The sequence below is a fragment of the Camelus dromedarius genome, chromosome 27, assembly GCF_036321535.1.
Source record: "Camelus dromedarius isolate mCamDro1 chromosome 27, mCamDro1.pat, whole genome shotgun sequence".
NCBI classification, from domain to species: domain Eukaryota; kingdom Metazoa; phylum Chordata; class Mammalia; order Artiodactyla; family Camelidae; genus Camelus; species Camelus dromedarius.
In genome coordinates this window covers 7,306,204-7,319,371 of record NC_087462.1, presented here as the reverse complement: position 1 = coordinate 7,319,371, position 13,168 = coordinate 7,306,204, and the positions used below count along the sequence as shown (strand labels likewise).

Sequence of the window (13,168 nt, the reverse complement as noted above, 5' to 3'; positions counted from 1 at the left end):
ATTACTTCGATTTCAGGGCTGCCCTCAGAAGCCCCTCCACCCATGACCATTTGGCACCTGCTGTGTGCAGAGAACCCTGACCAGCAGCTGAAATCCAACCCAGGCTGGTTTGACAACAGTGTGATTCCCAAATGTCCTAGTCTGGGAGGAAACTGCAGCTCCGAAGTCCCACACCCAGCTGCCTATCAGCCCCATTCTAGGTGCTTTCTTCCTCCTTCACCTCCATTATGATTTTTTTGAGTGACTCACTCACAAGACTGTGAACTGTTTGAGGTCAGGAACCATCTCTACTTCATTTATTAGCTCTTGAAAGGTCCAAGGAGTAGGGGAGATGTCTGTTGAGTTAAACCTAAATGACAAGAAAAAGCCCACCATGTATAGATCTGGAGGACAGTTCTAGGCATGGAAACACCAAAAGTAATGCAAAGGTCCTAAGGCCGGTATAGATCAGGGACCACGTGGCCCCTTCTACCTCCTAAAGGGTCTTTCTGCTTCTACATGTCTTCCTACTCAGTCACTTTTCTGCTCAGCAGCCAGAGGAACATCGTAAGTCATATCCTGCTCATAGACCTGCCATGGCTCCCCATTGCCCTTGGAATAAAACCAGAACCCCTCACCATGTCTTATAATCCTGCCTGGCCTCTGCCTAACACTCTTCACTCCACCTCTTTCTTCAATCCTCTTCATTCACTGGACTTCAACCACACTGGTCACCTGTCCCTCAGCAAACCCTAGGGAACGACTCCTTCAGAACCTCAGGGAAACTTCACCGTGGGCACATGGGGACACAGACAGGGAAGCTCACTGCAGCATCACTTCTGCAATCAAGAAAAATTGGAAACAAATGTCCATCAAAACAGCCAGACAGAATAATTATAGTTTATTCCTACCATGGACAATATTGAGAAGAAATTTTTTTCTGTCTTTTTTTTTAACGACTAAACACAGTACGAAATACATTTTACACTGTGAAACAGAAGTGGCAGATTGTACTTTTCAAAGAGGCCTGAATAATATCTCCTTTCATATGTTCCCTGTATACAATCCTTTGTGACAATGTGACCTTGACAATCTTTTGAGTGACAAAGCCTCTGACCCCTTCCCTTGAACCCAGACAATCTTTGTGACTGGCTTGACCAATAGAATACAGCAGAAATGATGTCACGTGACTTCTGCGACTCAGTCATAAAAATGCCATGCACTTCAGCCTGGTTCACTTGGGCCCCTGCTGCCACATTGTAAGGAAGCTCAAATTGGCCCATGAAGAGAGACCACTGTATAGATGTTCCACCTAATAATTCAGCTGAGTCTCTAGCCAGAATCAATCATGAGACACGAAGGAATAAAGATGCCTTCTGATGATGCTAGCCACCAGGTGTTAAGTCACTCAGCTCTCCATTCTTCCCATGGGGGCTGCAGACAGCACGGAGCAGAGACAAGCCATCCCCACTGTGCCCTGCCCAAATTCCTCATCTACACACTTAATGAGCATAATAAAATGGTTGCTTGGGGAAGGTTTGTGAGCATCAATTGCAACTCTATCACCAGCATATCCCTACATGTATATGTGACAGAAATGAAAGTTTTACCAAACGATACTTACCCTTACTATATGTGATATACTCTGATACTTAAATTTTATTCTATCTTTTTCATTGATAGTAACTGCTCTACACCTACATTCACAGGAACATTATTCACAATAGCCAAAAGGTGGAAGCAACCCAAACATCCATCAGGGGATGAATGGATAAACTAAATATGGTAAATACTTAGGATGGAATATTATTCAGCCTTTAAAAAGGAAGTAAATTCTGACCTGTGCTACAACGTGGATGAACCTTGAGGACATTATGCTGAGTGAAATCAGCCAGTCCACAAAGGGACAAATACTGTTTGATTTCACTTATATGAGGTCCCAAAAGTAGACAATTTCACTGGGACAGAAAGTAGAACAGTCATTACCAGGGAGAAGAGGGAGTTAAGTGTTTAATGGGGACAGAGATTCCATTCTGTAAGATGACAAAGTCCTGGAGACAGATGATGGTGATGTGAATGTGCTCAATGCCGCTGAGCAGCAGACTTAAAAATGGTTACTGTGGTAAGTTTTATGCGTATTATGTCACAATTTTTAAAAAATAAATAAATTTTAAAGATTTTAAATTCCTAAGGTTTATGAATCATTCTTCCCTTTATTGTAAACCCGAAAGTAAATAAATAAATAAATGCTGGTTAAAAAGTACCTCACTGACTTCCTGAATCAATAATGGGCCCCATGAATACTCTACCCTGCAAGGCTCTCATTCAGGTTTGATGGAGAAATCAAAATCTTCACAGATAAACAAAAGCTAGAAGAATTCAGCATCACCAGACCAGCTTTACAACAAATGTTAAGGGAACTTCTCTAATCAAACCACAAGAAAAGAGATACATGCACCCCATTGTTCATAGCAGCACTACTGACAAAAGCCAAGACATGGAAGCAACCTAAATGTCCATTTACAGATGACCAGATAAAGAAATTGTGGTATACTTATACAATGGAATATTACTCAGTCATAAAAAAGAATACGATAATGCCCTTTGCAGCAACATAGATAGACCTGGAGACTGTCATTCTAAGTGAAGTAAGCCAGAAAGAGAAAGAAAAATACCACATGATATTACTGACATGTGGAATCTTAAAAAAAAAAGACACAAATGAATTTATTTACAAAACAGAGATAGACTCAGACAGAAAACAAACTTATGGGTGGTGGGGGGAGAGGGTGCGGAGGGATAAATTGGGAGTTTGGGATTTGCAGATACTAACAACTATATATAAAATAGATAAACAATAAGGACCTACTGTATAGCACAGGGAACTATATTCAATATCTTGCAGTAACCTCTAATGAGAAAGAAAATTGAAAGAAATATTTGTATGTAAAAATGAATCACTTTGCTGTACACCAAAAACTAACAGTGTATACCGACCATACTTCAATTTAATTAATTAATTAATTTAAAAAAATAATGCATCCTGTGACTTGGAATGTGAAAAACCTGGCAACACTGTATGTTCAATAAATCTACAGGGATCCACCTTCCCAGGAATATCTGGAAACCAAGAGGTTGAGAGAGAAAAGTTGCAAATTCATACACTCAGGATACCATTTACATAAACTGTTTAAAAATAGATATATTGATACTGCTTCCAGACTCCAGATAAGAAGGGAATGCAGAAAGACTGGTCTTGGAAGAACAAGCTAATTTCAAAATAACTGTTACTCCTGAGAAGGATGGAGGGCAAGGGGGAGGGAAAGGGGTGGTACCTGCTGGTGGAGGCCTTACTGTCACTGGAGGCTTTCATAATAGAGCTCAATTTTTATTAGAAGGAATTAAATATATATATGTATATATTTATCTGAGGCAGTTCAGCCAAAGTGTGACTATTTGTTAAATCCGGATGATGACACAATGACTGTACCCTTCTGTCCTTCTGAAATAATTCACTAACACTGTAAATGAGAGTATACAAAGCAGTTCTCCAGGTTATATACAAAACTACCACCAATGGGGGTTGAGGGGCACAGACAGGGAAGCGGAGGATGGGAGGGAGGGAGGAGTAAGACTCCTCACTATAATCCTTTCTGTTGCTTGTATTTTCATCTTTTAAGTTGTGAAATACAATAAATCTACAGGAAAGTGTGCAACCCACACATAGACAGTTACAGACAACTGAACGAATCATTATAACTCAGCCATTGCTGAAGCCCAGATCAAGAAATAACATTGAATGGAGTCCACTTAGAGAAAAGCTAACGGAATGGGAATGCCCAGCTCAATGACCTGTCACAAAGCAAACCCCTCCCACCCTCTGCCATGTGACCACCATCCAGATGCCCCCTCATCCCCACCAGAGGCATCTTATCCTGACTCCTAGAATGATCACTGCCTGGTTTTTCTTTATCGTTTACCCCTTAAGGCATGCATCCAGAATGACACCAGGATTTTTCGACTTTGTATGAAAAGGACAATTTGTGTAAACCTTACACAAGGAAAAATGTTCCTTTATGAAAAGGAATCATTTGAGTCCTGCTTCCTTTGCTGCATAAGAAGTCTGTGAGGATCATCCACATTGTTGTGAGCCGCAGTGAATGCTCTTGCAATCCCGTGTAGTATTCTGTTGGCTGAAACATCAAAATTTAGGTATCCAGTCTACTGCAGATGGACTCGGGTGGGTTGTTTCCAGCCTGAGACTAATTTATATCAGATATATGGTATTGCTGTGAACTGTGAACATTCTCATCCAGGTTTCCTGGTTCACTGAGCAAATTGCAAGGGTTTTTTTTAGGGAGGTGGGGTGATAAAATATACATGACATAAAATTTACCATTTTAATCATTTTTAACTGTACTGTTCAGTGGCATTAAGCACATTCACAATGTTGTGCAATCATCACCATCCATCTTCAGAATGTTTTCATCATCCCAAACAGAAACTGTACCTATTAAGCAAAAACTCTTATTCCCCATGTCCCTGCCCCTCCAACCACTCTATGAATTTGACTACTCTAGGGGCCTCATATAAGTGGAATCATATAATCTATGTCCTTTTCTGACTGCCTTATTTCACTCAGCATAATATCTTTCAAGTTCATCCATGCTGTAGCATGAGTCAGAATTTCCTTCTTTTTTAAAGTGGAAATCCTTTTTAAAAAATAATGTTTAATTTCTGCATAACGATCAAACATTTTAAGATACAAAAAATTAAATTAAAAGGCATAAAGTAAATATTTACAGTAGAATTTAAAATAAAATTTCCACATAAATATCTCCAATAATAGTTACAAATTTAAATGTTTTAAACAGAAATATAAACATTTAAACGTTAAAGTTTTAAATAATTATTCAAAATTAAAATGTTAATAAAGATATTAAAATCAAACCTAAAAGCATAAAATGTTATGAACAATACTTAAACAAATGTTTAAATATTTAAATACTTTACCGTTTTAAACACATTTAGAATATTTAAATTAAAATATAAATAAGTACGACAAAAAAATTGAAATGCTACGTGAAGGTTTTAAATAAATTTTTAAAATTATTGTTTAAATTTCAAACACTTAAATTTTAAACTAAAAACTAAATGCTATTTTTAAAATACAAATTAAAGAGACGATTTTAATAAATTAACTGGTACAATAAATTTAAAATTATACGTGAAGACGTGTAAAAACTACACTACGCCGCGCCTTCTCCCTGCCTGGCACTGAGGCAGCCGGGAAGCCCCTCGCGGCCCCAGGCCCCCAGCAGCCCTCACGCGCAGGCAGCGCCTTGGCCAGCCCGGCCAGCCCGCGAGGACCCCGCACGGCCAAGATGGCTGCGCCCGTGCGGCAAGCGCGCGGCCTGCTCGGGCTGGCGTCGACCCTGGGCCCCGGCTCCCGCAACTACCGGGCGCCGCCGCCTCCGCGCCGCTCGCCGGGACCCTGCTGGCCGGACCCGGATGACCCGCTGACCCCGCGCTGGCAGCTGGGGCCACGCCATGCGGCTAAGCAGTTCGCGCGGCATGGCGCCGCCTCCGGGGTGGCCGCCGGTTCTCTGTGGCCGTCGCGGGAGCAGCTGCGTGAGCTGGAGGCTGAGGAGCGCGAATGGTACCCGAGCCTGGCGGCCATGCAGGAGTCGCTGCGGGTGCAGCAGCTGGCCGAGGAGGAGAAGCGTCAAGCCAGGTGCGTGCGTGCGGTCGAGCAGGCGCGGGGCTGCAGGCCTTGGGTGGATTGTGCCCCAACAGTGCTTACTTGATCCGCCGCTTATCGCGGGGTTTCCGTGCAGTATTTATGTTCCTGCTCACCGACATGCAAAACAAGACTTATGAATAACGGTTCATTTAGTCATTAATCAACAAATCTTTACTGAACGCCTGCTGTGTGCAAGACCTTGTCTTGGGTGCTGAGGACACAGCAGGGAACAAAGATTATTTCATATGGCAACTGAGAGCCATTAGGTAAATAAATTGGGTGGTGAGTGCACGCCCAAAGGCACCTTTGGTTTGGTAGGCCTCAGGCCGCTCTGCGAACTTGATGTTTAAATGTTTAAGCAGACCCCTGAATGGCCAGACATAACCATGGGAAGATCTTAGGGAGAGTATTTCTGGTTGAGGGAGCAGCTGGTGCAAAGGCCCTGAGGTATAGGAACGTGCTTTAAGGAACAGCCTGGACATCAGTGTGGCTGGGGAAGAGTTGGGGGTAATGGGGCATGGAGTCAAGGGCAAAGGTAGGACTTGGAGGCAGGTCTGAAGGATTTAGACTTGAGGGAAGAATGACGGCAAGACCAGGGACATGGACATGCCACCACTTACTGGAGGGAGGGGCAGCCAAAGTTAGGCAGGTGTGTTCCTGGTGTTTGTTCCTGTCCTCACAACAGCTCTAAGAGGAACACTCTTTATAGATGAGGAGACTCATCCTGGGAGGAAGTCACTTGTCCAGTCACCCAGGCAGTGAACAGTGGAGCTAGGATGTGACCCCTGTCTCTCATAAAGCCAGTTTTCCCAGCTGGATAACCATGACATGGGGCTTTAGTTCTTTCAGCTTCATGTTTCTAATCCTTAAAATGGGACCGTGCCTGGCACCTAAAAACTCGTAAGATTGAAGGGAAAGGTCCAACCCATTTCTTGCCTTGACTCTTGCACCTAGAACTGGGCCTGGCATACAGTGGGTGCTCAGTGACATCTGTAGGATGGAGTGAGCTGTGGGAATGGCCCCACATAATATGCAGCACTTGAATGGCTCAGCAGACAGCTTAGGGAGATGTTGGGTTGACTTGGGGTCTACTCCTTGGGGTTACTGGGGTTTGGCTTTCTTGTGCTCAAGGTCACACACAAGTTAGTTTCTCTCTCCTACCTCTTTCTTCACTTGTCAAGGACTTTTCTTGACAGTTTTAATGGCCACCGTTAAGTTTTTCAACTTGGAGAGGCAGGATGTGGGCAAAGGCTTGGGATGGGATGTGGATGAGGGCTGCTCTGGCTGGGAGTGGCTGCCCTCACTGACTACCCTTCTACCCCTGCAGGGAGCAGCTCATTGAAGAGCGCATGGCCAAGATGCCACAGATGATTGAGAACTGGCGGCGGCAGCAGCAGGAGCGTAGGGAGAAGGAGCAAGCAGACAAGGAGCGGCGGGCCCGGCTGCAGGCTGAGGCCCAGGAGCGCCTGGGATACCACGTGGACCCACGGAGTGCCCGCTTCCAGGAGCTGCTGCAGGACTTGGAGAAGCAGCACCGCAAGCGCCTCAAGGAGGAGAAACAAAGGAAGAAGAAGGAGGCACGAGCTGCTGCAATGGCTGCTGCTGTAGCCGAGGACCCAGCAGCCTCTGCAACACCCAGCTCTTGAGCTGTGTTCTTTCCCAGTAAAACCTGCTGCTTGATAGCCCCACCCTCAGAGAGCTGTGTCCTCTCATTATGTCCCTCCCTGGGCACCCTGGTTCTTTGCCCAACACCTGGAGCCAGGGAATCCCCCACCCTTCCCTGGCTCTGCTCACTCAGGGACACTAGGCCAGGCCGACTAACTCCGGGGCTTGGGGGGAGAGAAAGGGGGATGCAATGGGGAAATAATGGAGGAGCAGATGGCAGTGTAGAAGAAGGCTTCTGTTTACCAACATTAATCTCCAGTAATTAGCCAATTACCAGGGGGGAAGTGTAGCCAAAACAGACTGTGGTGATGATGGTGGGGGGCAGGGAGAAGCAGCCCTTCCAAGGCTGAGCCAGGGCTGGGGCCCACTGCCTGGGAATGAGACAGCTTGGGGGGAGGGGGTGGAAACACTGGACGCCACAATTTGCAGAAGCTGACAGAGCCCTCTGTCCCTTTGTGGCATGCCTGCATCTCCTGGGCCCAACCAGCCCCCAGACCCAGACAAGCTGAAGTGGGAAGCCCCAGCAGGCACAAACCACAGGACTGGCTTTTGAAACTTTATTCACTTCAAAACCTTTATCAGAGACACGGTTCTGTTCTGGGGTGGGGGGTGGCCTTGACCTCCAGAGCAACTCTGATGTTTCCCCCTCCCCAGGCGGGACAAACCAGGCTTCCTCCTCCCCAGCAAAGGGATGCAGGATGGAGGCCAAAGCCAGACCAGGGAGGGGAATCTTGGGCCTCTGAGTGCTCACCCCAGATGGAAAGATTTGGGCCACTCCAATGGAGGATCAAAGTTTACAGCTCCAGCTTCCCCTCGCCCTGGAAGAGGGTGGGGGGAGGTCTCAGGGGCTCTTTGGGGGATGGGGAAGCAAGCAGCCGCCTCTCCATCTGGCTGCAGGGAGCTGGGACAGAGGCCAAGAGGGGCCCATCTGTCACCTCCAGTCCTGCCAGCTCCTTGGAGCAGGCTGGGCTGGGGCGGGGGAAAGGGGGGACAGCTGTCTGGCCCAGGTCTTCTCAGGCCAAGACAGGAATAGGGGCCACTTTAGGAGGGGGAAATTGGGGTGGGTTTTTTTTTTTAGGTTTTTGATTTTTTTTTCCACTTCTTAAATAAACGTGAATATATATATATACTTTTTCTTTTATAAAACTTTTGTAGAAGGAGGGGTCGATGGGCGGCCTGGCCTCCTGGCATCACTCGTCATCAAAGTTCTGACTCAGGAGGAAGTTGGCAGCCAAGTTCTCATTTTTTTCACAAGCGAAGTAGGCCTGGATCACCAGGCTCTCTGGGAAGCCCAGGGCCTTCAACTGTGGGAAGATGGGCAGGTATGAGCAGGAGGTGGGGACCCTGCCCACCCATGAGGTCACCCCGCAGCCAGGCCTCTTACCCTCTCTATAGCTTCTTTTTCCTGCGGTGTCACCTGGATGTAGTTCATCTGCGGAGCCTCTTCGCCTATTGCACCCACCTCACCCTCCACATCTGAGATGTCTGCCAGCTCCCCAGGGGGCTCATTCAACATCTGGATGAACTGCTCCTGATGCCGGCTGATTTGCTGTGAAGACGGGTGAAGGGATGCTGACCCACAGCCCTTGTCCTCCCTTCCCTAGGTCCCAATCACAGCCCTTGCTTTCTCATTCACCCAGCAGATATTTAGAGAGTGTCTATTCTGGCCAAACAGCAACAAAAATTGGGGGGTAGAAGCCTGAACCAGGAGAGACAGGCCTTCACAGAGGACCTAGAGGACCCTGTCACACCCTAGGGCCACTGCCCCTCTGCTCAGGAACCTGCAAGGGCAGGATGGAGCCCTACTGAGCACAGTGGTCCTGGGTGCTGCCATGCAACCCTAAAGACAAAGATGAAGCCGACAGCTAAAATGCAGAGCTGAGTCAGAGCAAAGGACCCAGAGGCTGGATGCAGACACACACTCCACCAGTTGCCAGGCTGCTCCAAGCCTCTGGCATTTTCCTCCAGAGATGGTGATGATGGTACCACCCACACCTTGCAACGTGGTTGGGAGCGTTACACAAAACCACGTAGGTCATTAGGTCGCAGGGAGGCTGTCTTCCAGTCTTGCTTTCCAAGCGTAGAGACTCCTACCTACCATGCTGGGCCAGGCTCACTCTCTAGGGCTATGGTACCCACTGGGGAGGGCAGGGGGTACCGTAATGACTCACTCTGTGCCCAGGGCAGTACCTGTAAAAGCTGGGGGTTCTCCTGGCCCAGCTGCTGGAGCAGAGCAGGCAGCAGCGCCGGGTTCTGCTGAATCACCTGCCGCATGTTCTGGAACTGGGGCTGATCCCGCAGGAATTCCAGGGGGTTCTCTCCTGCTGGCAGAAGGAAGGTGTGTGGTCAGACACCAACCTGGGCTTCCTGAAGTATGGGGGAGATGAGTCAGATGCCTTTACAGCAGACACGCCACCTGCACACCTCCCAATCCACTCACCTGCTTCTGTGGCCGGCTGCTCAGACACTTGGCTTTCCTGGACAGAACCGTGTTCTGGCTCGGGGCTCCCAGGAATTCCCTGTCAGGAGTCCTATTTAGCTCAAAGCACAGACTGCCCATGGCCTCCCTCCTGCATACTCAGCCCTGGTAGGAGACAAGTGAGACCTCCGTTCTGCCCTCCACAGGCCCACCCCACTGCTCAAGTCCAGGCTCCCACAGGAAGTCCTTCCTGGCCAGAACCATAACCCAAAGTCTCTGAGAGGGAGGTTTTGACCACCCAGCAGGGCACTGAAGCCCACATGCTCCCTTGAGGACTCCCCAGGAGGCAGCGGCCCCACCTCACCGTGAGCAGATACTCCACGGCTCGGTGGGGGTTGTTGTAGCTGGCTCTCAGGGCGGCCACGACCCGCTCCCGCTCATAGCCCATAGACATGATCTCCGTCAGCATCGTCTCATACTCAGAGCCAGTCACTGTGGAGGGAGCAGCAAGAGCTGGGTACCAAGGAGAGGGAAGGGCAGCTCCCAAGCCCTCCCACACCCACATGAGGCCCAGCTGATGGCTGGGGCACCCAGTCATTTCTGCTCTGGGGACCACCCACCCACCTAGCGTGGAGGCCGCGTCTTCCTCTCGCCCGCTGCTACCTGAAGAGGGAACAGAGCTGCAAATTCAAGAGAGAGAAATCGGACCCTGGCTTCTGGTGGCTGGCCCTCCCCCAGGTGTGTGGAACCACAAATGTGGGTGCTGAAATGTGCTGGGAAGACAGGGCCCAAGCTGGGGCTGCTGTTCCCCACCTTACCCTGACACAGACTCTGGGGACGTCGTGGGGACTGATTCCTCCGATGGGCTCTTGTCCTCTCTGGTGGTAGGTGGGGAATGAGACATGCCTGAGGCAGGGGCTGATGGGAAGGATGTGGAAGACTCCGGGGCAGCAGTAGGTGAGGCCTCTGGGGGTACTGAGGTGCCTGGGCTAGTTTTGGCCTGTGAAAGCCAGAAAAATGGAGCAAGCATCAGTATTTCTATCTAGCCCCAACATCCCACTGCAGCTCAGCCCCACCCCGTTCATGGCTAATCTCTCTTGGGCAAACAGGCTCTTTGCCAGCTCCCCAGCTAATCCACCCACCCAGTGTCCCAACCAGCACTCTTCACCCACCTTGGTCACCATGACAACCACAAAGTTCTTCTCATCGATGCGATATTCCCTGATGGGAACATCATCACTCAGGATCTTGCCAGCATAGATGAGTTTCTGTCCAGCCACGGGGAAGGCATCTCGACCCTTCTCAGCTTCTATTTTCTCCTTTAGCACTTTCACCTGAAGGGAGGGGTACACAGTCATTGCAAACCCCAAGATTCTCTCTTCCCTTCTAGTTTTGTTGGGGGGGTGACAGCAAGACCTGAAGGCTGAGGGGCTAAGCTTCAAAATCAAGCATAGGCCGTTCCACCATTCAACAAATATTCACTGAATACTTGTATGGGCCAGGGATAGTTTTAAGCATTGAAGACTTAGCAGAAAATAAAACAATACTAAGTCCCTGTTTTCATGGACATGACACTAATTCGGAAGAAGAAAAAGCAAATATGTATTTCAGATGGTGTAAACATGATGTTAAAAAAGAAAGAAAAAAATAGAATTACAGAACAAAAAGGAGATACAAGGGTTCCTCACTTCAAGCTGCCAACAGTGGCTTTTACTGAGAGAATCCTAAGTTGACAGTCCTATTGTAAATGTACATGTGTCACAAGCTTAAAGCCTTATAACTGGGTGAAATAGTTATCATTAGCATCAATTCATATTTGAGAAGAGAGGAACAGAGAGGTCAACTAACTTGCCCAAAGTCAAACAACTGGGCTGGTCAAAAAATCTGAGCATGTTTCTTTTTCTACAAAAGTGAACCTCAATGTCTCCCTCATGGGGGAAGTTGTGCAGAAAGTACCAAAAACATATGTTTGATAGGTCCTAAGTAGTCTCTTTTCAGCTAAAAACACAGCATCATGTTTAGACTGTGAACTCTCACTTGAGATAAATCCAAATTGAATTCCAGCTCTGCTATTCTTTCCTGTTTGGGACTGTAGCAAACTTTTTTTTTTTCGTAGCAAACTTCTTTAACCCCTAAGTTTCCACATCTGTAAAATGGGGAGACTCGGAGTCTCCGAATGACAAGCCTACTTTGCAGATTTAGTTAAGATAGCACTAACGCTCAGCGACTGGTGAAGAACAAACACAGACCACTGAAACTCAAGCCGTTTTATTATCATTATCATCGTCGTTGCTGTCATCACTCAGCATATCCTGGTCACTATTCCCAGATTCAGCCACCAACGTCCTGAGGAGACGCCTACAAAGCTGGCAACTCAGAGGACCCGTCCCAGAGAAAGCGGCCCGGCAAGGAATCTGAGCCTGTGGCTCCCGCGCCCCGCGAGGACGCTGACATTGGAGCCGGGGCCTGGCGGGCGCCCCGGGGGTGGGGCCTCGCCCGGAGACTGACCCAAGAGCACTGCCTGAGCCACCAGGGGCTGGGCCGGGAACCATCGGGGTTGGGGGTGGTCCGGGGAAGTCGGGCAGATTGAGGGAATGGGCAAGGCCCGGCCCCCCGCTGTCTTCCCCGTCTCTCCCATTGGGATGTCGGCCTCCCCGCCCCCACCCCAACCCCAGCACCCGTCGCTCCCGCTCCCGGGCTCCGGCCTGGCTCGCACCGTCTCATCAGGCTCCATGCGGATCTTGAAGGTCTGCTGCTGCAACGTTTTGAGTGTGATGGTGACGGCCATGGTGGGGCCCGAGCGACACGGCGGCCCCGGGATCCTCACACAACATGCAACTCACGCCGCCGCCATCTTAGCGCCCAGCCGCGCCGCACGCAGACCGCTTCCGGGGCAGGCGGTGCGCGCGCCGACCACCGGAGCACGTGACCTGTGCGCGCCCCTCTTGTCCTTCGTGAGCGTGCGCAATTGTGGCCTCGAGCGAGGCATGCGCAGACTTAACTTTGCCCCTTGGCCGGGAGGTGGCTTCTCACTCCGCAAGCACAACCATCACGTGGCTTCCTGCGAGTGACGCCTTCCCCGTCAGCGGTGACGTAATGCGGCCACAAAATGGCTCCGATGTCCCCAGTTTCGCCCCCGTAAGTTTCATTTATTTGCTGACGTTGAGCAAAATTTTCATGTACATGTATCGACACTTGTATTTCTTCCATAAAAATCTTGTGTTCATTTTTTTTGCTCGTTCCAATTGGGGCTTATTCTGGTCTGCCCACCCTGACAGGAAGCCTGTCAAGCCCTGAAAAACCTATAAAGGATACTTGAAAGTTACCAACAATTAAAAATACAAATCCCACACACTAAACAT

The 13,168-nt window shown here is 48.6% G+C and overlaps 2 protein-coding genes across 3 annotated transcripts; one reads left to right on the top strand and one right to left on the bottom strand.

Moving 5' to 3' along the window:
* The first annotated feature begins 5,346 nt into the window (after positions 1-5,346).
* On the top strand, positions 5,347-7,410 carry GADD45GIP1 (GADD45G interacting protein 1). The gene is made up of 2 exons (XM_010993820.3): positions 5,347-5,713; positions 7,050-7,410. Exons 1-2 carry the CDS (start codon positions 5,364-5,366, stop codon positions 7,366-7,368), a joined length of 669 nt encoding a protein of 222 aa, XP_010992122.1. The 5' UTR covers positions 5,347-5,363; the 3' UTR covers positions 7,369-7,410.
* A 520-nt stretch (positions 7,411-7,930) lies between these two features.
* Positions 7,931-12,838, bottom strand: RAD23A (RAD23 homolog A, nucleotide excision repair protein). 2 transcript variants are annotated; one of them, XM_010993819.3, is made up of 9 exons: positions 12,523-12,838; positions 10,979-11,140; positions 10,625-10,806; positions 10,431-10,486; positions 10,171-10,298; positions 9,828-9,906; positions 9,578-9,708; positions 8,772-8,936; positions 7,931-8,691 (listed from the first exon to the last, which is right to left on the bottom strand). In XM_010993819.3, exons 1-9 carry the CDS (start codon positions 12,592-12,594, stop codon positions 8,578-8,580), a joined length of 1,089 nt encoding a protein of 362 aa, XP_010992121.1. In that variant the 5' UTR covers positions 12,595-12,838; the 3' UTR covers positions 7,931-8,577. The 2 variants fall into 2 exon arrangements, with proteins under 2 accessions (XP_010992121.1, XP_010992120.1); XM_010993818.3 differs by having other exon boundaries at positions 9,578-9,711; positions 12,523-12,706.
* Positions 12,839-13,168: the final 330 nt, after the last annotated feature.

What these genes read in the sequence shown, in the direction of transcription:
- GADD45GIP1 (XM_010993820.3), top strand. Translation starts at nt 5,364, where the DNA reads ATGGCTGCGCCCGTGCGGCAAGCGCGCGGCCTGCTCGGGCTGGCGTCG. An exon ending in GAGGAGAAGCGTCAAGCCAG is followed by an intron (nt 5,714 to 7,049) that starts GTGCGTGCGTGC and finishes CTACCCCTGCAG; the next exon opens with GGAGCAGCTCATTGAAGAGC.
- RAD23A (XM_010993818.3), bottom strand. Translation starts at nt 12,594, where the DNA reads ATGGCCGTCACCATCACACTCAAAACGTTGCAGCAGCAGACCTTCAAG. An exon ending in TCCCCAGAGTCTGTGTCAGG is followed by an intron (nt 10,487 to 10,624) that starts GTAAGGTGGGGA and finishes TTGAATTTGCAG; the next exon opens with CTCTGTTCCCTCTTCAGGTA. An exon ending in AGAACCCCCAGCTTTTACAG is followed by an intron (nt 8,937 to 9,577) that starts GTACTGCCCTGG and finishes CCGTCTTCACAG; the next exon opens with CAAATCAGCCGGCATCAGGA.